Genomic DNA, 22,116 nt, shown 5'->3' with positions numbered 1-22,116 from the left:
CAACACAGTGAAACCTGTCTTGAAAATCAAAAAAAAAAAAAAAGGAAGTTTCATAATAGGTGCCTGTCCTTGATTTCACATGTACTTTTAAAAAACATGATACCGAGGTTTCATGATGCTGCCTAATAAAAAAAAGTACAGCATAATTAGTTATATCTATGTAGCTTCAGTATGACTGAGTTCTATTTATTCAAAAGTGAAAGTCCAGGATCAATATTACAACTGATAAAGGTACTTAGCATAAAATTACTTGCCAACAAAATTAATACACATGGCAATAAATCTTTGATTTTTAAAAAGTATTTCTTTTGCATAAGTCTTTAGAAAATAGCTATCCAGAAAAGGAAAAGTCTCATTATTAGAACTTCCACAAATAGCTTTGAGGCCACATGGTCTAGAATGCTTTACTTGTTTAAATATCTCAAGTATCATAAATTAACATTTTCTTCAATTTATTAATATATACTAACCTTTCAGTAGCCTGTGTTTTGCTAACACATACAGTTGATCCACTGAAGACTACAAGAAATGTAAGATTATACACAAGGACAAATGTCACAATTGATAGTGACATCAAAACCGGGCTGATATAAAGCTAACATTTTCCGAACTGGACTTTCATGTTTAAAAACACTTGCTTCTTTCTGAAAGGGGGCCTTGTCTACAGAATGTATCATCTTTCCAACTTTATTAACACTAGTTTTTAAAAAAAGGTTAAGTATATTTTGCCTACTTTAAAAAAAACCTAATAATTAAAAGAAGCATTTTACAATTTATGGCTTAGGAAACTACCATAAGCATGAATTCTTGAATTTTCTAACCCAATTTTTTCCAAAAATTTTCCAAGTAAACCAAAAAAGGCCTTTAACAACCATCTAAAAGTGAGTAGAATTAAGCCCTGGAAAGCAAAGGAGGCTAAACCAGTCCACACTGAATGTCAGTGCTTCCAAAGGGCATCCCTATGCAGTTAGGAAAATGGCTCACAATAGAACTGTATTATGAAGTCAGAAGTATGCCACATTGTAATTAAACTGAATTTAAAAAAGAAAAGCATAGTATCTACAATTCATCAATTAGCAGTCAAACACCACTCCCAAATCTGATTCTAGGTCTACATGAGAGTGCTAGAACTCGGGCAGTGAGTGAGTCACAGAGTTGTAACAGAGGGGAAGGTAGCTTGACAGTGATCCACGGCATGAAACAGCCCTCTGTATCTGAAGACTCCAATCCCATAAACAAACATCCAAGATTGAAAATACTTCTGACTGTGCCTGCTATGAGCGCATACTGGCATATGTCCTTGTCATTATTCACCATAAAACAGTACAACATTATGTGTATACATATCCATTGTATGTTAATATTATGTGCATACATATCCATTGTATGTTTTAAGATGTAAGAGATACAGGATGGTGTACACACGTTATATGCAAATGCTGGCACTTTAGATAAAGGACTTAAACATTTGCATAGTAAGATCTGATGGGGGGGGTCCTAGAATAATTCCTTGCAGAATCAAGGGATGATTATGTATTTTACATTGTTAGACTACAGAATGCCTACACATATGCATGCACACATGTACACAAACACATATAACAAAAGTGTTACAGAACCACTATCCTTATCTCTGAATTAGTCTGATATTTTCTGCTCTGCTCCACTTTTTTAATTAAAAAAAATATTTATTAGATGTGAACATCTCCATAAGGAGAAGAAGAAGGGAAGTGGAGAGACAGGAAAGGGGATGGGGACAAAGGTGAGGATTCTTTCCATAAAGGATGACTGGCATTGTCTAGACATCTTTATGGTCGTCACAAGTAGACTGGAGTGTTATTGGCACGTAGGAGGCCAGGGCTGGGGATGCTGTGAAACACACTGCTGTGCACACACAATCTCATAAACATGATTATCTAGGCCCAACTATCGATGGTGATGTCTAAAAAGGGAAATAAAAATAACAAAGCAAAAGGTACATTACAAAGTTTACCAAAAACATTCCAAACTTTGAGAATAACACTAAATAGTTAAATTCAGAGACACTATGGCATCAGCATTAGAGATTTATCTGAATCAGTTTGTGATTGCCTAGATGAACACAAATAGGGTAGATAATTAATTAACTTAACATTCTAGAGGTAAGTATATCACATTGAATTAAAAAATAAGTGTTATAAGACAAATGGTGCATGGAAAAAAGTCAGCGTATAGAAGCAATGACTCTTCTGAAGTCTATGTATCTAGTAATTTTATTCTTAATTTCTTGAGGTGAGAAAGAATGCTATTTACCTCTACATTCTCCACTGGGTCCAATCCAACACCTTCTAAATAATAGGCACGGAAAAAGTTCTTGGCAGAAAAATGAGAAATAGATGCTTTACATTTACTGAGGCATTGAATTATATCTCAAAAGTATACCTCACCAATTAAAAAACAGTGTATCCTTCTTAAACAGCAATGAGGAGGCTTAACACGGGGCAGATCCTGTAAGAGGTGAAATCAACACAATCCACATAACCACAATTACATTTTCATTCAAAATGCTGGAGAATCATCTTGTAGAATTCTTGACTACTACAGAACATTAAATAAGCAATCTAAAAGTGATCAGAATACCTGGTACTTGCTAATTGTCATTTGTGTGTTTGTATAGTTTTATTTGATTTCTTCAGTAACCAATTACAAAAAAAAATGCTATTATTATGCTTCACAGATTTATAGATAAGGACTTAGACCTAAGTGTTTTAGATTTCTTTATTTTATTTTATGTACATGGCTGTCTTGCCTGAACATATGTATATGCACCACGTGTGTGCCTGGTGCCAGCAAAGGCCAGAAAGGGGCATCAGATAAATCAGAACTGGATTTACAAATGGCTGTAAACCACCACATGGGTGATGAGAACTGACTCAGGTCCTCTGCAGGAGCCACTGAGCATCGCTCCAGCCCCAACCTAGAGGGTTTTAAAAAGCAGAACAAGATTGTGTGCTCAGTGAATACCACACCCAAGATTGAACTCTGAGACTGAGCAAGGAATGCATTTTCTCTTAAACAACCTTTTCAAAACCTTTTAAACAAATAATAAAAAACTCACTGATAGGCTATTAGTGTCACTTAACAAAACATGATAAGCAAAATGACATTGAGGCTACTTATGACTGAAATTCTATGTAATTAATATGGTCTAATCTAACCTAAGTAGTGAATTAATATCAAAATATCACTCTATAAATAAAGTCTAGAAGAAAAAAATAAGACCAGCCAATAGGAAAGCAAGTTTAAAAAAAATCAAAATCAAAGTTTGTTTTGAACTGAAAGATGAACCTTTACCATTAAAACAGCAGGAATATCTTCTGTGTTGTAGACACATACTAATGCGTGGACAGAAGAAGCTTTCTGCAATGACATGAGTCTATGCTACATATACATTATTAGATTAAAAAAACCTTTAAAGTATACTAGTTGGCCCAAATATGCCTTGCAAAGATCTGCGAGTTGATATATTTTTTAAAAAATGAGAAGGAACAGAAAAACAAAGACAATGGAAAAGCTAGCTATGATGTAAAACAACTTTCTTGGAATTGTTCAGCCTAGGGTGACAAAAGAAAAGGAAAGTCCCACTGATCCTCATCAGAATATATTGCCACAAAAATTCCTAAGAAAAAAGCATATTCAGAGGCTGCTAATAAATTCTTTTAATTATTAGGGGGAAATGCCATGCACTAGTTAACCACCAAGGATGACTATGAATTATGTTTATAAATTGCTTACTTCTACATCTGATACCTTTTCACAACTAAACAATGTTACCACAATGATGCAATGTGAAGACAGGATCCAAGCCTCTTCTCAGAAACTCCTACTCTCAACTGGCAGGGGTTGAGCTACCGTTTCTTCTCACTACTCTACCAGTGAAGAACTATTCAACAGGGAAAACTGCATTGTTTCCATTTCTTCCACTAAACATGAAAGGATGATTGTGCCTATTAGCAGAAACAGTGCTTTGTAAAACAAATTATTAGGTAGGCAATAAGTAGGACCCTGTACAAGAGTCGGTCCTTGGAGCTCAGTTTAGAAGAGAGCACAGATGTGAATGATAGGAAGTTTCTTCCAGTATATAACACATGGTGAACTTGTGCCTAATAGCATCATGTATGAATGTATAACAAACACATAGTTAATTTATGAGAGTTTTTAATGTCATTATTTTAGAACCGATGGACCAGATAACCCTACGTGCTATCAAATAGAATTCTTCCAGGCATTAACAATGAAGCACCTCTGTGAGTTTTGTTAAAATATATTCTTGTTCCATAGATGAAGGCATTATTTTAGCAAAGGATAAGTAAATTATCTACCAGATGGTAGAGAAACCAAACCACCAAAAATAACTATCAGCTTTTGATCTATTAGTATCATAATATATACCCTACCAAATGCGGAAAACCACCATTATTAAGTGTACTTAAAGACTATATCTTCAGGAAACTAAAATGTCTATACAGATTTAATAAAACTGATTGAGACCTACAGTTCTCTTTTAGAAGTTACATTTCTATTAACTCAATTTTCTCACAGCTCACAACTGAAAGTAATAATTATGAAATAAGGCTAACTTAATTTTCAATTGTATGTGCATTTCCCTGATCCATTTGTTTAAAATTTTATGTCCTCTTTTGTACAGTAGTGCTTTTAGATATTATTATTCAAGACTTTTTAATATACTACATAAAATATACTGATCTGTCAAATTTCCTATCCAGCCACACTTGCAATAACTGTTACTTTGTTGGGATCTGGTGAAGTGACTTCTCCCTCACAATTCTAGCTATTGTTCTGCAGCTGTTAGCGTTATAGAACAGGGCAATGTAAGGACCCAACGGAGACTGAGCTATTGCTAACCTCGTGACACCGTGGAGACAGTTCATTGTAGTGTTTAGTCTTCCTAGACAGTAATAGGAAAGAACCTCTATTCTTATCTTCCTTTGTTATGAGGAAAATTTTATTGTATTTCCTGCAAATACCATCATGTCTTGATAATTATTTTTAATTACATTTTTTCTGGTTTAATTTTAGATAAGAACTACTTTTGATTTGTATTTTCTAATTAATTACTTATGTTTCAGAGTAAAAATCACTATATTAATTTTATATTACATAATTTTATATGACTTCCTGGATTCCTCTGCTTATTACTACTGATGATTCTAAAAGAGAAAAGGACTATCTACTAACCGTTATGACAGAACTGGAAGGAAGGAGAAGCAGAATTTGGCATGAAGAATTCATGTTAGATACTCATCAATCTAATATACTTCACCATATATCAAAATAAATGCCAGGGGGAAATTTTAATGGTTAAAAAAACTAATTTAAAAGAGTGTATATATATATATATATATATATATATATATATATATATATATATATATAATTATTTAATAGATTTGGAGATGAAAAAAGAGTGTCTAAGGACAGGCATAATGGAAAAATATAAACAAAGAAAACTCAACTGCAGCTGTACTAAGCATGCTATCTCCAGATGATCAAAGGAAATTAATAGACAAGCATCCAACAAGGAATAAATTTAACAAATAATAGATAATTAGACAAAAATCCCAATTCTCAAACCAAGTCTTATAAATTAATAAGAGAAAACTAGTAAATATCCAGAAGGAAGTGGACAGGAAGAATGAAGGGATGAACAGGTGACTCATATCACAATAAAATAAGATGAAATTCAGATAATGAGATGTGATATTTTTGTGGCCTATTCAGTAGACAAAAATTTGATGCTGTGAAATAAAAAGTTCAAGCACATGTGAAATTAGCACAGAAGATGTTAAGAACTTTTCTGGAAAGCAACTCTAAAATATGAATATAAAACCCAAAATTCACACACACACACACTCAGATATGTAGGCAAAAAAGTATGCATAAAGAAGACCATGGCAGTATTACTTACATAGATAGCATTTAGAAAAAATTTCTATACCTCAAACAAATATTTAGTTCATAATATATTCTTATGATAGAACAAAGTGCAGTCACTTAAATTTCTAAAGAATAGTAAATGACTTGAAAATAAGATTATATGACAGCAATTGAAAAACGGTATTAAGTTATTTATAGTGTTATACTAAATTTATAAATCCAAAAACTCTACATTGAGAGAGAAGGGGCTGGAACCTAAGTATAACAGCAGTTCATTTTTAGGAAAGGGATATGGTGGCATTTCATTCTTTAAAATACCTTGAGCAATGTTTCAAGTATTCTATTGTAAACACTTTCCTACTTTTATAAAGAAATGCAAAAAACAAAAAATGTTACTTTTCAAACTAGAATGAGTCTGTGTAAGTATGCCATCTAATAATACAAGGAAGCCTTCAAAAAATCAAGAGAGCGTTTCTTTAAATGGCCTTTTTGTACAAGGATAAAAAGGCACTCCGTTTTTATAATGTAGGACTTTTCTCATGTGGACAACACCTTTAAAATACTTGGAATACGAGTAGAAACAGCCTGAGGTTCGCTCAGACGTTCTCACAGAGCCAGCCCCGCACAGCCGCGGCGGGACTGCGGGCAGTGCTTACCTTTCTCGCTCACACTCTCGCTCTCAATCTCAACATCGTCACAGCTCGTGTACTCAGGTGTGGACGCCAACTCCTCCTCAGAGCTGCTCAGGGAAACCTGGCGCATTTTACCTCCTTTCTTCGATTTGTGAGGCCGCGGCGGAGGGGGCCTCACTGACTCCGACTGGTCTGAACTCAGAGAATCGTTTCTAAGCATGGTCTCCATTTTCTCCCGTTTGGTTTTCCTGACAGCAGAGCTGGGATCTAAGTGGTGGTGCTTCCGCGGGGAGTCGGCTCGCCTGGTGTCCAGTCTATCGACTGGGATAGGGCTCCTCCGGGGGGTTGGGGGGCTGTGGTTTGTGGTCCTTTGTGGATAAGAACTTTGCCCCTGAGCCTCTCGAGTTCTTTCCATAGAGTAAGAGCGTTGACTCTCCATCGCAGCTCTACGTTCAGATACAGATCTCTGCCTTGAGGGTCGATCCATCCTTAGCAGAGAAATCCTGGAATCTTCGAGTTCAGCGTTTGCCAAAGACACATCACTGTGCCTTCTCTCGTGTCGTGCTCGGGACACTTCAGCGTGGATCCGCATTTGTTCTTCATAGGGTTGTGGCTTGACCGGATACCGGGCCAAATTCGGATCGCTTCTGTAGCGAGCCTGGTACTCCTCCTCCCTCCTCTGCCTTTCATATTCATCTCTGCTCTCCACATCCTCGTCGTCTACAATATACTCTTTGGAATGTCTACGGCCTCTCCTGTTAGAATCCCTATAATTTAAATGGTCAGGTTCTTCATAAAACTGAGGTTCCCGTTGAGATCGTCTATCAGCATAATCTGATGGCGATCTAGGCATTGTGCTATCTGAAGGAACATACTGTGGATACTCCTCTCTCTCTTCACTCTGGTCGTATCTTCGATTTTGATCCCGGGACAGTGATGGACTTCTTTTCCTAGTAACCAAAGAAAAAGACTCTGAGATGATGTTTAAGCAAGTTACACTTCACTGATTTCAATGCCAGCTGGATGGATACATTCAGGTAGATCCTTGTGTCTTTTTTCTTGTGAAGGACATAGCTTAAAAATACTTTAATATTGTAATAGTAATCTATACAACACGGTGTGTGTACCTGTGCCTGTGTATGCATACATGTGTCATGCAAGTACGTGATATAGAACATTCAATTTACTTTGGGCATTATTTTTATACAAGTGACTAAAGAAAAAAACCATTATCGTAAGTGTATAACATGAAAATTACACTGCAGTTACAGGATCTGAATTTCTCAGTTACACTTATTGCACCTAATCTTGGAGAGTCTGTATTTTCAAAGAGATGTGAATTATACACTTAGACTGAGATTATTTTAGCAAACAGATATTGGGAAGTACTAATGTTGCACACTGAATTATCGATGAGAAACACATAAATGAATGCAACACTATTATCACCAATCTTAAGATGCTGAATGGTCCTAAGGAACTATGATCTTATAACACTGATCCTAAGCTTCAGCAAGATAATTTGTTTAAATGAAACCTTAAAGTATTAAGGATTTCCCATGGAATATTATCAAATTATGCTTAGAACTACAGAAGTATCAAAAGTCAATTTTATTCCTACCTTGAGGAAACAACACAAAAGTTTTGAAAGTAAGTATAAAGTAAATAGTCTTCTTAACAGAGGAATCCAACTACAGACAACAAATAAGAAAATTTACCGTCCAGTATAGAATTCAGTTCCAAAAGAATGATCGTTAATATACAGTCAGTCCTTTGCTAAAACATCTAAGTGGTTTTGTTTGTTGTCATTCCATAGGAAACGAAAATTCAATATTAAACTAGCAATCACTTTGTTGATTATGAAATAGGCCTGGAACATCTGAATCATAGTATACATGCTCATTTCTGTTGGACTTAAGTACAATGGAATAGTGGTTGAAACCTGAAATTGGAGGGATTATTGGTCCTGTTACTCAAAATAAAACTTGAAGTACAACAATTTAGTATATTAAAACTCTACCAAAAGCCAGGTAACATTCCATTGTAAGATTCTTGAAAGTAAATAATCTACTCTCAGTTACTCTGACATATTATATTGTGACAAGAAAATATCTAACAAGTACACCATGAATCATTTCATACATACTGTATTTTAAATTTTAAAATTTCTATGTGCTTAGACACTACTGTATTTTCAGGAACTAAGTAAACTCCATTAAAATTCAAATATGTCTAATCTGTATAGTGGTGTCCAGCCTGCACAAAGTCTTATGAAATAAGCCTTAGTATTTGTTATTTTCAAAAAAAAAATAAGCAAAATAAACGATAATGTGTACATTTCTCTAAAAGGATAATAAAGCATTCAATAATATTCAACCCATGAGTCATAATTCAAAGCAATTCACCTAGGAAGTTCTGGGTTAATCATTCAAAGATTCTGAGGATTTAAGACACACAAGTCAAAAGTACACTTTTTTTCTAATAAAATATATGGGACACTATATAGCACCTGAAGTTTTCTTCTCTTGCATTCTATGTATTCCTATTTCCTGATATAATAATACCAACACATACTTAAATTCCCTTTATTTCAACTCACATACTTCTCATTATTAAACTACAGGGTAAAATTATTTTTCTCTTTGACCATACTAAAGCAATGTTACAGGAACCCATGAGTAGAAAACACAATCGAAAGATCTTGTATCTATCTACCTTACCAAGCAGCACTTTCTGTCATTGCTGAGAATTTCTAGTCAAGTACTAACTCCCCAGTCATTTCTAAATGTTCCACTTGTGTACTGCACCAGAGGTTCCATTACAAATGTTTATCTAACTATGCACAGTAATTTGAGTAAGAAAACATATCAATTACTTAAAACTTTGTGTTACAAAATCATAATGATTGATGAGAAAATGCCCCCCCCAAAAAAACTTTTTCCAAATTTAAGTTACTTTTCTAATATTCCAGAGGCAGTTTGAATTTATATATTATATATTAACTTCATCCTGCTATTATTATAATTTCCATTGGCAGTCTTAAATGGTTTATGTTAATGATATCACTATAATACTGACCACATTTACCAATTAATATCAAATCTCTAAAAATGGAGCAGTAGACATTTGAAAACATTTATGAGGACAATAAGAGAACATATGAAAAGACAAGCCTTAATATTTGTATATTTTTAACTCTTAGCTAATGATATATGAAACTTTTCAGAATCTCAGTGATACTGACAGTCATTCTATAAATTTGAGTTTTATATTACTACAACTTAGCACTAGCTACATATTCCAATAAAAATTCTTACTGGTAAAGATCATTTAAGAACACCATTTTATAAATAAAATATATTGAATCACATAAAAAATTAAAAATTAGAAGAAACCATCATCTTTTTACATTTAATAACTTATTTTAAAAACGAAAGATTATATAGGTAATGTTCAAAGATTCAAAAATTTGAAACGATATTCCATCTTTTTAAATGTTTTGTGAAACATGGATATTGCAAAAATGAGTGAAAAGAATACTTCATGAATATAATTATATAATGCTAACTCCAGAGTTTAGATTAAACATTGCAAAGTCAATATTCAAAGCTCTTAAACTATAGAACATCATGAATTTAACCAAATCTATGATCATGTGGAACATGCAATATATACGTCCCATGCCAATAATTCCAGTTTTAAAAGCTTAACAAATCAAATTATATTTGTAAAAAGCATGAAAAAATTGTACACATTACAATTAATATTTAGCATTTTTATTTTTACCTTTGTTCAACCAATGCACATCTGTCGGGCAGGAGGACTCAGGCTGATGAAAACACATCAGTATTATGCCAGGCAGTGCCTCCTCTTAATCCTTCTAACCCTAGCAGAATCATAGGAGCCATCCGTAATCAGACGAGGTGAAAGACTCTTGGTTTGCAATCATTTTATTACAAAACTCAACTACTGAAAGTCAAAACAGCATTCATTCAAGGAGGAAGCCACAAGATACTGCAGCGAGGGACGTGTTAGTGGGTTATTTTAATGCTGTCACTGTGTGGCTGGATATAGCTACAGGTCAAGTAAGAATGTACTCTAAGGAGGATTATGGTACTTAGCTGATTACTGCCTCACAATACTGAACCGAACACAATCCGGATCCAAGGCATTTGTGGTCACTATACTTAAAACTGGCAGCTTTACAAATTTATAAACCACTTTCCCCTCGATAAATCACACTCCTTTTAAAATGGCAGAATTCAGTATCATTAAAACTGATTAATAATTCTGTTCTTCAGCTTTTGTCATAAAACACAGAGCAAACCCATTCTGTAACTTTTTTCAATGTTTAATTTTGTTTTTTAAATCTAAAGACAATGTTCCCCCTCAAAATTAAAAAAGGAGCAGGTTTTATAGATATTCATTTTTATTTTTATTATTATTATTATTATTATTATTGGTTTTTTTTCGAGACAGGGTTTCTCTGTGTAGCTCTGCACCTTTCCTGGATCTCACTCTGTAGATCAGGCTGGCCTTGAACTCACAGAGATCCGCCTGGCTCTGCCTCCCGAGTGCTGGGATTAGAGGCGTGCGCCACCACCGCCCGGCCTAGATATTCATTTTTAAAAGTGCTCTGCAAACTAAGAAGTGAGACACTGAATATAAATCCAATTATGTTCATTTAATTTATAATCTAAACATCTCTATCTCATTGTCTGAAATCCTTTACCTCCCATAATAAAAACAAAATAGCACAGTTTTCCTACAGTCAAAATGTTAAAAGTTAACATTATACTTTTGAAAAACTGTGTCTAAATCATTCCAAACAACTTCTATACTATATGAACAAGGCAATGTTTGAGGTCTGAGCAAAGAGACAGGGTATTATGCTATTGATTAGTCTCACATCGTTAGGTTTATACAAGAGTCTAGGAACATGTGGTAGCACAGTTCAATCATTTGTGGAGTGTTCACCTACAAAATTTTCTTCTAGAATTCAGTTAGGTCTTAGGAGCACTGTGGGGTAAATAGAGATAACAGAGTGATTCTCTTTTGTTCCCCTCTTGTTTTTGTTTGTTTGTTTTGTTTTTTGTGGCAGGGTCTCCCTACATAACCCTAGATGTCCTGGAACTCGGTAAGTAGACCAAGCTGGAAAAGATCAACCTGCCTCTGCCCACTTAGTGCTTATGAATTAAGTGTATGGTACCAATTACGTGTATAACCCAGCAATGCTTATTTTTTTTTAATTTATAAGATGCCTAGTAAAGATTTGCAGAATCTTCCAAAAGAAAGTAATATTCAATATAATTATTTTCCAAAAAGATGTTAACTAATGATAAAATACAACCACATGGAGTCCACAGTTCTTATCAATTAAACCAACCAGTTTCACCAAAGCATATTTTGCTTCTTCCAAATTTCAAAGCCTAGAAAATGTCAGTCATTCCAATTGAGAGATTAATATCAAAGCTTCCTCTTCCTTACTGTTCCTTCCATCTCGCTTTTCTTCCTTTCTTCTTTAGGCAAAGTCAGGTAGGGTTTCACCATGCAGCCTAGGAGCCTTAACTCCCTTCCTGACTGCTTTTTCTTTTCTTTTCTTTTCTTTTTTTTTTAGTTTTTAGTTTTTCGAGACAGTTTTTAGTTTTAGTGTAGTTTTGGTGCTTGTCCTGGATCTCACTCTGTAGACCAGGCTGGCCTCGAACTCACAGAGATCCGCCTGGCTCTGCCTCCCGAGTGCTGGGATTAAAGGCGTGCGCCACCACCACCCGGCCCACTTTTGCTTTTTAAGTGATTTTTTAAATTGATTTATATTTATTTCACGTGCATTGGTGTTTTTGTCTGTGTGAGGGTGTCAGTTCCCCTGGAACTACAGTTACAGGTAGTTGTCAGCTGCCATGTGGGTGCTGGGAATTGAATCTGGATCCTCTGGAAGAGCAGCCAGTGCTCTAAACCACTGAGCCATCTCTCCAGGCCCACAACAACCTCTTTAAGTCTCCCAGCTAATGAACATATTTTGTACTAATTTATTGCATTTCAGGAGTAATTAGAATATTTAACTCTCCCAGGTTTGTGGAGGAGACTATCACTTGAGACAAAAAAAAGAGATGAATTAAAGAAAAGCTTTTTTCTTGAGAAGAGAACATAAGCATCTTCAAAAACTAAAATTCAGAAGAGTAGCAGTACACAAAAAGCCTTCGCTAGAGGATTTCTTCTAAAAGACAATTCACTGTAAACCACAGAGAACTGTTTGGACTGCTACCAGCTCAAACCAAAAACAAAATGTATTTTATTTAAATGTGGAGAGCTGAGTACAGTAGCCCACATCTGAAATCCCAGCACCTGGAAACTAAAACATTAAATAATATACAAAAATAAATTTAGGAACCTTCAAAAAATACCCAGAGTTGGGGGAAAAATACTTCCTACATAACTCCTGAATATTCCTGCACAATAGGGATCACGTGGCACACTGATACATATATCTGGACACAAAACTAAAAACTGATACCAATTATTCCTACATGATGCACATTCTGGTCTGTCCACAAAGACAACTTTAAAACTATGTCTCAGCTAACAGAATGTTCATTCTCACACAGAGAAAATAGCACCTAACACCTGCGTGTCGGCAGGATACGTGGGTTACTCCTAAACTATCTCTCTCAATCTCATTGCTTCAGATTACGATTAGTCAACCCCGCTGCTTACTTACAAAGATTCTTCAGGAAACAGATATTTTTCTCCTTAACTCCTTAAGGTAAGAAAATACTACAAATTGAACTCCAGCTGATTATCTTCAAACATGGATAAATGTCATTTATATCTTGGGATACCACCATTTTTTTCCTCCAGCTCCATTCTCAAAAAGATAACACAAAATCTACATATTTGCACTACAGATACATTAAAGTAGAGATGGAAATTTCAAGGGATGTTTCTAAAGAAATACAGAAACATTTTGTTCCCTGTTCAAAACCTCCATATACTACCTCGTTTTAACAATTTTGCTTTTAAAAAATAAATTTCTCCTCAATGGAATTTTCTTAGCCTCTTGCCAGTTATTTCCCCACATTTTCCCACAGATTCCTTCTGAGAAAGACATATTAGAGTCAAATTCAGAAAGAAAAAGAAGTAGGGTGGTGGTAGCACACACACCCCTTTAATCCAGGGCTCCAGAAGCAGAAACAAGTGGATTTCTGTGAATCTGAGGCCAGGCTGGTCTACAGAGCTGGTTTCAAGATAGCCAAAGCTGGTTGTTACAAAGAAATCCCTGTCAGGCTGAAGAGATGGCTCAGTGTTAAAGAGCATTCACTGGCTCTTCTTCCCAAAGTTCTGAGTTCAATTCCTAAGCAACCACATGGTGGCTCACAACCATTTATAGTGGGATCTGATGCCTTCTTCTGTCAGGCAGGCATATGTGCAAGTAGAGAACTCACAAAAAAATACAGTAATACAGAGAAACCCTATCTCAAAAAAACAAAAAGAAAGAAAGAAAGAAAGAAAAAGAATGTGATGTTTGTTAGAGCTAGACCCCAAATGAAATTATGACCCAGAAAAAGATCGGACAAGGATGGTTCTGGGTCCTGTAAAAGAAGACTATTAAAATTCAACAAGTATTTCTGTATGACAATACTATTTAAAATATACTATTCTTTTTTCAAATGTTCCATTAAAAGAGAGTATCAACTAAACAGCATGTCTGAGGTCATGAGGATAAGTAGCCAAGTTAAACACTACTGTTAAGATGGTCTTTTGAACATGGACATGATTTTTAACAGAAAGTCCTCCAGAAGAATTATATGGTTTTATTACTTTATGGCAACTATTTCTTTAGTAAATTTAAAATAACTCATAGGAAATAATTACTTGCTTACCCTTTAATTTATGTCTACTCTATAAAATGTTAGGTAAGAATCAAAAAAAGGCTAATTTTTAGGTTACTTAAAATCTTCAGAGTGAAAAAAAAGTAGGAAATGTAGTTTGAAAGCAACAATAATGAGCATCAGTCTTCCTCTATCAGTCATTTCTCTTCCTTTTTAGAAGGTCTGTTCCCAAGCCTGTGGTTTAGGTTACACTGAACCCCCTTGCTGTAGGATTGAGCCATAATTAGCAATGCTAACTTGCACACACATTCTGCTTTAATAACGAACACCACAATGGCCTAAAATGGCCTGGTCACATTGACTTTTCAGGCATTTGTTGGACATTTATAAGACAATGATTACTGCTTCATAATTAAGGATCTGTGTAACTCTCAGAGATAATGAAAGTCAAATCTAGGACAAAAAAGTTTGGAGGAGCCTTCCCTAACTATACTCAACATCTAATTAAGGAAAACTGAAGACAGAAGGAAAGGATTGGATTTTGAATCACAATATTAAAACTCAGAATTCTCTTGAATCTGAATGTACCTCTGGAATGCAGAGATAAGTAAACAAATTCTCTTTATTTTTAAAGCTATTCTCGGTCGTGGTTTCTACTACTTGTAATTAAAAATTTGACTAACGTTGAACCTATGGTATATGTCTTCAATTCTGTATATTGCTATTTTGTTGACTATCATGAAATTAGCTCAAGTTCTAAGGAAACTGTTTTTTTCTTTCGTAAAAGGTAAGCATTTGAGGATCCTTATACATATACTATATAAAAAATGGGTTTCCTGACAGTCACATGCACATCCATCCATTTAGACATAGACAGTGCTGGTCTGAAACTACTGATTTTGCTTCTGACTCCTCATCAACTCTGGCTGGAACTCTTATCTGTGAGCAAGCAGCTCTTTCTCAGGAAAAAGGTAAATGTAAGACACCACCATTTACGCTACTTCCTGTCCTAAACGCAGAGTAGACAGAATGTAACAGGCCAGCAACATCCTGTCGGGGAAGCACTCTTACAATGTAAAGGGAAACACATGTATAGAAGTAGGGAACCTAGCAAGGGAAGGCCTAGAACACCAAAGAAAGATACTTTAAAAGGCAGGAAGTAGAGAGCTGCCCAAATCAACCCTCTTCCAACTTCAAGCAATACAGTCCAACTTGAAGAGAAACCTCTTCTGCTTAGGGAGGAAAGAAAGAATTAGGTATGAGTCTTAGACTTAACACCACCACATACGTCATGGTAGAACCAAGTACCAAATAGAGCCCCACAATCCAGTCCCCCCAAGCTGGTACCCACAGGCTGACCCTTCAGAGCTGCAACAGCTAGGCAGCCAAGCAGCTGCAGCATCACTACACCCAAATTCCAACAAGAGAAGATAAAATCAGTACTGAAGCTACCAAGAAACAGGGCATGAAAGGTGGCAGGTGACCTTGTCTTAGAGGCAGAGTCTGAGCCTAGAGAGATAAGAAACACCAAGGAACAAATAAATGTCCCAATGCCAAGGCTACAGTTTTCAGATGCATTCTCAAAATCTGCAATGGAACTAGGCAGAGGTGTGTGTAACAGTGTTACACAAGTTTTCCTGCATCATTGCCACCCTGAGGTAGACTCTGGATACCCTGTCTCGGGCCTGTGGGGGTTCCTACAGCCAGAACACTACTCAGAAATGACCTACAAGCAACAGCTTTGGTAGCTAAAGGACTGTCTCCAACACCAACCCTTAAAATTCAGGGGACACAGTTATTACCAGGCCCAGGCCCATGGTTCGCACCGCTAAGCACTGTTCTGCCAATCAGCAAGACGCCCACCATGGTGGAGCAGGGACCAAGCAGCCTCCCATTGCAGCTTGCACTGCAACCAGCGGTGCCATAAGTCAAAGTGTACTCCGGAAATGTTCAAGCACTATAAACGGTAACGTAGGTTCAATCCATCTTAGCATCCTTTTCAGTGACCCTGGGACCGCTTCCTCCAACAATAACCAAATATTGGGCACCACAGTATGACTCATCTCCATCCAGTAAAGGTATCAAGGGATAGACATCACAGAACTTTGCCTTGGAACTAAGCATCCGACTGGTAAAACCTAACACTGAACAGTTACAAACAGCTCTTGTCCTGGGAACATGTGCCTGCAGTCCTGGTATCAAGGAGCAGCACATGGTCCATCCAAGTCTGTTGGTCATCTACTCCAGTCAGGCCCATCTGCGGCTGGTGGAAGGATGTGAGGACCATGAGTCCTCCTTAACAACAGATAACCTCTATAGTAGTGCTGCTAGACCTACCTCACTGGTCTTGGAAGGCTCCTCGGCACAGGTACCACAGCATTGCAGCACTGTGGCCATGAGTAGGGTACTGGAGGCTGAGGATGGTCCCTCTGTTTGAGTTCTACCTGGAGCCTGGCAGAAGCCCAGAGCACCTAATAAGCTGGTTACTCTATATGAGCCCACTGTAGGAACAGAGAGAAGCTTCAGGGTACTCCATTTCAGGTACTCCTCCATTTCAAAACAAAACAAAACAAAAAAAACCACCAAACACAGAAACTTTGAATTTGGGACAAACTTTGGCCTGGGTGGCCCTCTCACACCAAATTACAATAACATATAAATCATATCAAATGTAAACGTAAGGCACACACCCTAAGGTAAAGAAGTAGATGTAACTACAGGCTGAGAGAAAATTCTAGCCGACTGCACAGAACTAAGAGATAGGCATAATAAACGAAGGCAGATTATGAGCACCTTGTCTTTGTACTCATGACCTATCAGTGCCCAAAGGAAGAGAATCAGGAACTTTCAAGGATCTAACTTATATTGCTTAACAGTGAAAAATCAATGTGCCAGACATCAGCCATAAAGTAACCAGTAGGACAAGCTTTAAGGATACTCAATAGCTTCAAGTAAACACCACACACACACACACACACACACACACACACACACACACACATTCAGTACTCTTAAAAAAAAGAAAGTTAGTTGAGCAATAAATTTCCTTTTAAGTCAAACAAAAATCGTCAAGCTAAAAAATAGACTGAGAAAATCTAAAGCCTGATAAGAGTAGATCAAATAGAAGCATTAGTGAGCTCAGAGACAGTATATTTGAAAATATGTAGTCAGAGGACAAATGACAAAAAATAATAAAGAAAGCTTACAGTGATTTTTTAACATCATTAAAAGAGCAAATATGTAAGGTTTATGTTCCAAGGGAACTACCAAAGGAATAGGAAGTTTATTTTAGAAGACAATACTAGAAAGCTTCCTAAACCTAGAGAATACAAATAACCATGGAAAAAAGTCAAAAGTCACTAGTGGATCAAGGAAGTATAATCCAATACAAAAATTATGCTCCTGAAGATGAATGACAAAAGAAAATTCTGAAACCAGCATGAGAGAAGAGGCAAACACATGAAGGATACCCCAGCTGACCTCACGGAAAATTTCTGCACAAATCTCATAGGCCAAGCACGAGACTCCCATATTGCTGAATGGGAAAACCACAAGCTAGAAAGAATATTGTAGTCAGGAAAGTACACTACAGAAATGTAAGAAGCAAATTCTCAGGCCACCTGCCAAGAAAAACTGAGTGAATATATTTCTACCAGACATAAAATATGCTAAAGGGAATTCTTCAGATTGAAAGAGAAATTAATGAGGAAGGACAACAGCATTACATAGGCAGAAAACTACCACATGATAAACATTTTAAGTTAATCTCAAAAACTCCGACTATGATGGCAGTTCTGAGGCTGAGGGGAACAGGAAGGGGCTGACAATAGGGCACAAAGTTATATTTGATAGATGCACTAAGTTCTGATATGCTACTTAATAATACGGGTGTTATAAATAATGATATCATAATATGCTGTTTTTCAAAGTAGAAGAAAGGATTTTTTTCATGTCATGATAAAGAAATGAATTTTGAAGAGATAGGTATACCCAATCTGATTTAAACATTAAATGTATAGATACATACACGGATGAAAACATCACATATGTATGTGCCTGTTAAATTAATTTTACTTTTAAAATACTTTTTTTTGAGACAGGGCCCCACAATATAGCCCTGGCTGTCCTGAAACTTGCTGTGTAGACCAGGTTGGCCTTGAACTACAAATATGAACTGTTTCTGCCTCCCAAGTGCTGGAATTAAAGGTGTGAGCCACCACACTTAGCTAAAAATACTATTCTTAAATGGAAAGTGGAGGAAATGATAGTAAGGAGCTAATAAATAATTAATAGAGTCCACAGAGTTGAACTAGAACCAAAGTCAAGAAAGAAGTTATAAAATACATCTGGTTGCCGACTTAATATCTAACTTATTACCTTCTAACAAACTGAATCTTGGCTACTTATAGAGAAGAAGTGTGTCGAATATAAAAACTGATTTTCCCCGGGTTCTCTTGAGCTTAAGAATGGTCGTATGATAATAGAAGACAACAAAATTAGGATAGGATTTGATCAGGCACAGTTTCTACTAACCTTAGTTTTACCAGTGAGAAGCAAGAGGCCCTGCTGGCATATGCTGTTTTCTATTTTTGCCTTTTTATCATTTTTATTGTGCAGTCTTGCTACCTATAAACCAGCAGCCCTCCTTTTACTAGAGTTACAGAGTCCTGCTGACTTTCTGGAATTCCATGTTCTCTTTGAGCTCTGTGCACTTAGATTCTCCAGGAAAACTTTGTAAAAAAGAAAAGAGCTTCTTTCACAAGTATGTGATTACACAATCTACATTACATATGGGTAAGTTCAGTGCTGAGGACAGAGAAGGAAATCTCAGGTATCGAGTGTCAGTAATGACCTAGTTGTTCTTCCTCTGAAATATATGTCAATAACAAGTGAAAGGCGTCCATGAAAAGAAAACACATGCAGTTGTCTAAAGAGAAGAAGCTAAGGGCGGAGTGGCCCTAGATGAAACCATGTGAACAGTATGGCATTTTCTCTCTTTTTATCCAAGGAATGCTGCAACCAAGAGTCCCTTGCAAGCACCTCTTTTCAACTCCTAGGTTGATGGTGTCATTTAATATCTCTAAATTAGCTATGTAGTGTTTAGACCCTGGAAATTCTCAAACCCTGCAAGTCAGGTCCTTTTTTTCTTTAAAGCTCTCTCTGTCAAATAGTTACCAGAGCACACTATTCCTCAGCCAAACTAGAGCCTAGAAAAAGAATAACGAGTACTCAAAAGGCCCCATTATTCATCCTGAGACTTCATTAGTTCAAAGGTGATCTGACACAGCCTGACATTTAACAGGAAGACAGTCACTGAGAAAGAAGGAAAGAGAATAAAGTCGAAAAAAATAATTCTTTAGCACTCACTGAGAGCTTTAGGGTTAAGTTGACTTTTCACAACAACTATGCATGGGTGGGGGACAACGCCTGCAGCTTTAGTTTAAGAAAACATGGACATCCCTGAGCAGCTGTGAACGTCATGCCCCCCTCTTCCTACACACTTTGACTTGAGCTGCATGCCGCACAGATCGGAGGTGCACTTGTGGAGTAAGAACACGTTAGAGATGCTGAGAGGCAAATTCTGTGACTACGATTTTCAAAAATCCAATGTTCAGTGTAATGACAGTAGGCAAACAATGAGCTGTGCCAGGCTTCACTTAACGTTTCCACAAAACAACTAAAAGTAGTTATCAGCAGATTATATAACTGAATCCATGTGAAGTCTGCCTAGACGTTTAAAGTATACAAAAATCCCTCAGACTACTTCAGAAATTAAAATCGTTTATGCTCTATTTCCCTACAGAATGTGAAGCAGCAAAATTACTAAACAAGTAAAAGGGAAATGGAGTATCAGAAGCAAATTCAGAGGTGGCAAGAGGAGGCAGAGTCAGGCATACACACCCCTGAAGTGTGGATACTGTAGGCAAGTCGACAGGTCGTGAGCAGTGTCTGCTTAAAGCCAGGGAGAGGAACGAATGGACAAACTTGGGGCAAGGAAGATGAATTCTATTATTCCAATGAGCAAATAAGAAATTTCAAACTAGAGTCAGGCAGAAGGAGAGAATGGAGTGAATAACCTCTGATCAAACAGGTGGAACCTGATAAGAACAAATGAAGAAAAACCAACTGTGGATGCACGTTTTCCTTAAACAACTAACTGAATAAGACTTGACATACAGGAAAAGAAAAAGTTCTGCAGAAAAATGTACATAGTATGGCCCATGCATAGCTACATTTCCTGAAGAAGTTGTTATGCAGACAGCAGTCATGTCTCTTCACTAATAAGGCTTGTCAACATGAGTGTTTTGTTACCTGAGACGACTGTAAGGTTGTAGCAGGTATCAGTGCTTGTAGACAATATACCTGCTCTAAGTTCATGTGCGTGATAAAGAACATTATGAATTGTTTGTATTATTACTGCAGTGCTCTAACAATGGTGGGGAGTGGGAAAGGAGCTTGGCCAAACTCAGCAAGTGACTAAGTAACAAGTACCCTACTGTGTGTAAATAGAACACTGTGGGTAAAGATAATCTGTACTGTCCATGTGGATTACATCCTGGATCCCTTACTAAGAGAATGAAGAAAAGACAGGCACAGGTACAGCGAAGATGGGATCATGTGGAGATCTCCAACCACTACCACCACAATCTGGAACCTCAACCTCTTTATTATGTACACCAGGAGAGGGGTTAGCTGGTCTCAGTAGGAAGGCTCTGTAGGCAAGCAGTCTCAGGCTATAAACATACAGAAGGTGGACGTTTGCTAATAAATGTATACACCGATCAACTGTGTATAAACACTCATACTCAGACTTCCAAAACACCTTTGCCATTTCTCTTGAATGTGGCCATACAGGAAATGGCTTTGCCAGTTGTCCCAATAGGTCGGAGGTTAGGGGAATCCTTGTGGACATATAGGTAATGGCTTTGCCAATTATCCCAATAGGTCAGAGGCTTTGGGAATCCTCAACAAGGTCATGCCCATGCCAAAATGCTCACTCATTCAGGATTGGCTTACTCTGGGCTTCCTCAGCTTCCTATAAGAACTCTCCATGTCAACTGTCTCCCAAGTAGCTCAGTATACAAGCTTCAGAAATCTCGTAACAGTTGCACTACGTAGCAAATGAGCAGAAAGACAAAGACTGGAGAACAGGGGTCTCCTCTTTTTTTCTTAGCTCATCCCTGCCCCAGAGGGGAGCTTTTCCTAGGGCTCATAAAATCAGCAAGCCTAAATTTTTAAAGACATAACTTTCTTAAAATGTACACTCAGTAAAACAAATGCTACCTGTTTTCTCTCATATAAAAAAAAAAAACAGTGTGTGTGTGTGTGTGTGTGTGTGTGTGTGTGTGTGTGTGTGAGAGAGAGAGAGAGAGAGAGAGAGAGAGAGAGAGAGAGAGAGAGAGAGAGAGAGAGAGAGAACTAAAAAGGGGCCATGGGAGAAAAACAATTTTGAAGCTATTCTCTAAATGCTAATCTATATAAGACATGATACCTAATAACAAATACTAAAAGAAATGCTTAACATTAATGACAAAATACAAAACAATTGAGTATGGTTACGTGTAAATGATCAAAAGAGTCACAAATTACCAGTGTCATGTCCCTGGGGAATGGGCTGGCCACATATGCATGAGGACTTGAGAGTGATCAACTGGAAAGCAGGCCCAATGGTGCGCATCTGTAATCCCAGCTCTGCTGAGGCAGAGAAAGAAGGAGGATCA

The 22,116-nt window shown here is 36.8% G+C and overlaps 1 protein-coding gene across 48 annotated transcripts in view; it reads right to left on the bottom strand.

The window, feature by feature from the left end:
• The window catches only part of Rims2 (regulating synaptic membrane exocytosis 2), a 472,086-nt gene that overhangs the window by 241,005 nt on the left and 208,965 nt on the right, over positions 1-22,116 (bottom strand). For 45 of the 48 annotated variants that reach the window (XM_028879262.2, XM_028879269.2, XM_028879266.2 and 42 more), the window contains one exon: positions 6,594-7,519. In XM_028879262.2, coding sequence (XP_028735095.1) covers positions 6,594-7,519 — 926 coding nt within the window. Of the gene's footprint in view, positions 1-2,292; positions 2,353-6,593; positions 7,520-22,116 lie in introns of all 48 variants that reach the window. The other 3 variants (XM_037197756.1, XM_037197763.1, XM_028879287.1) reach the window with 1 other exon arrangement.

This window comes from Peromyscus leucopus, chromosome 20 (assembly GCF_004664715.2).
Source record: "Peromyscus leucopus breed LL Stock chromosome 20, UCI_PerLeu_2.1, whole genome shotgun sequence".
NCBI lineage: Eukaryota > Metazoa > Chordata > Mammalia > Rodentia > Cricetidae > Peromyscus > Peromyscus leucopus.
This window is presented reverse-complemented; position numbering and strand designations above follow the sequence as displayed.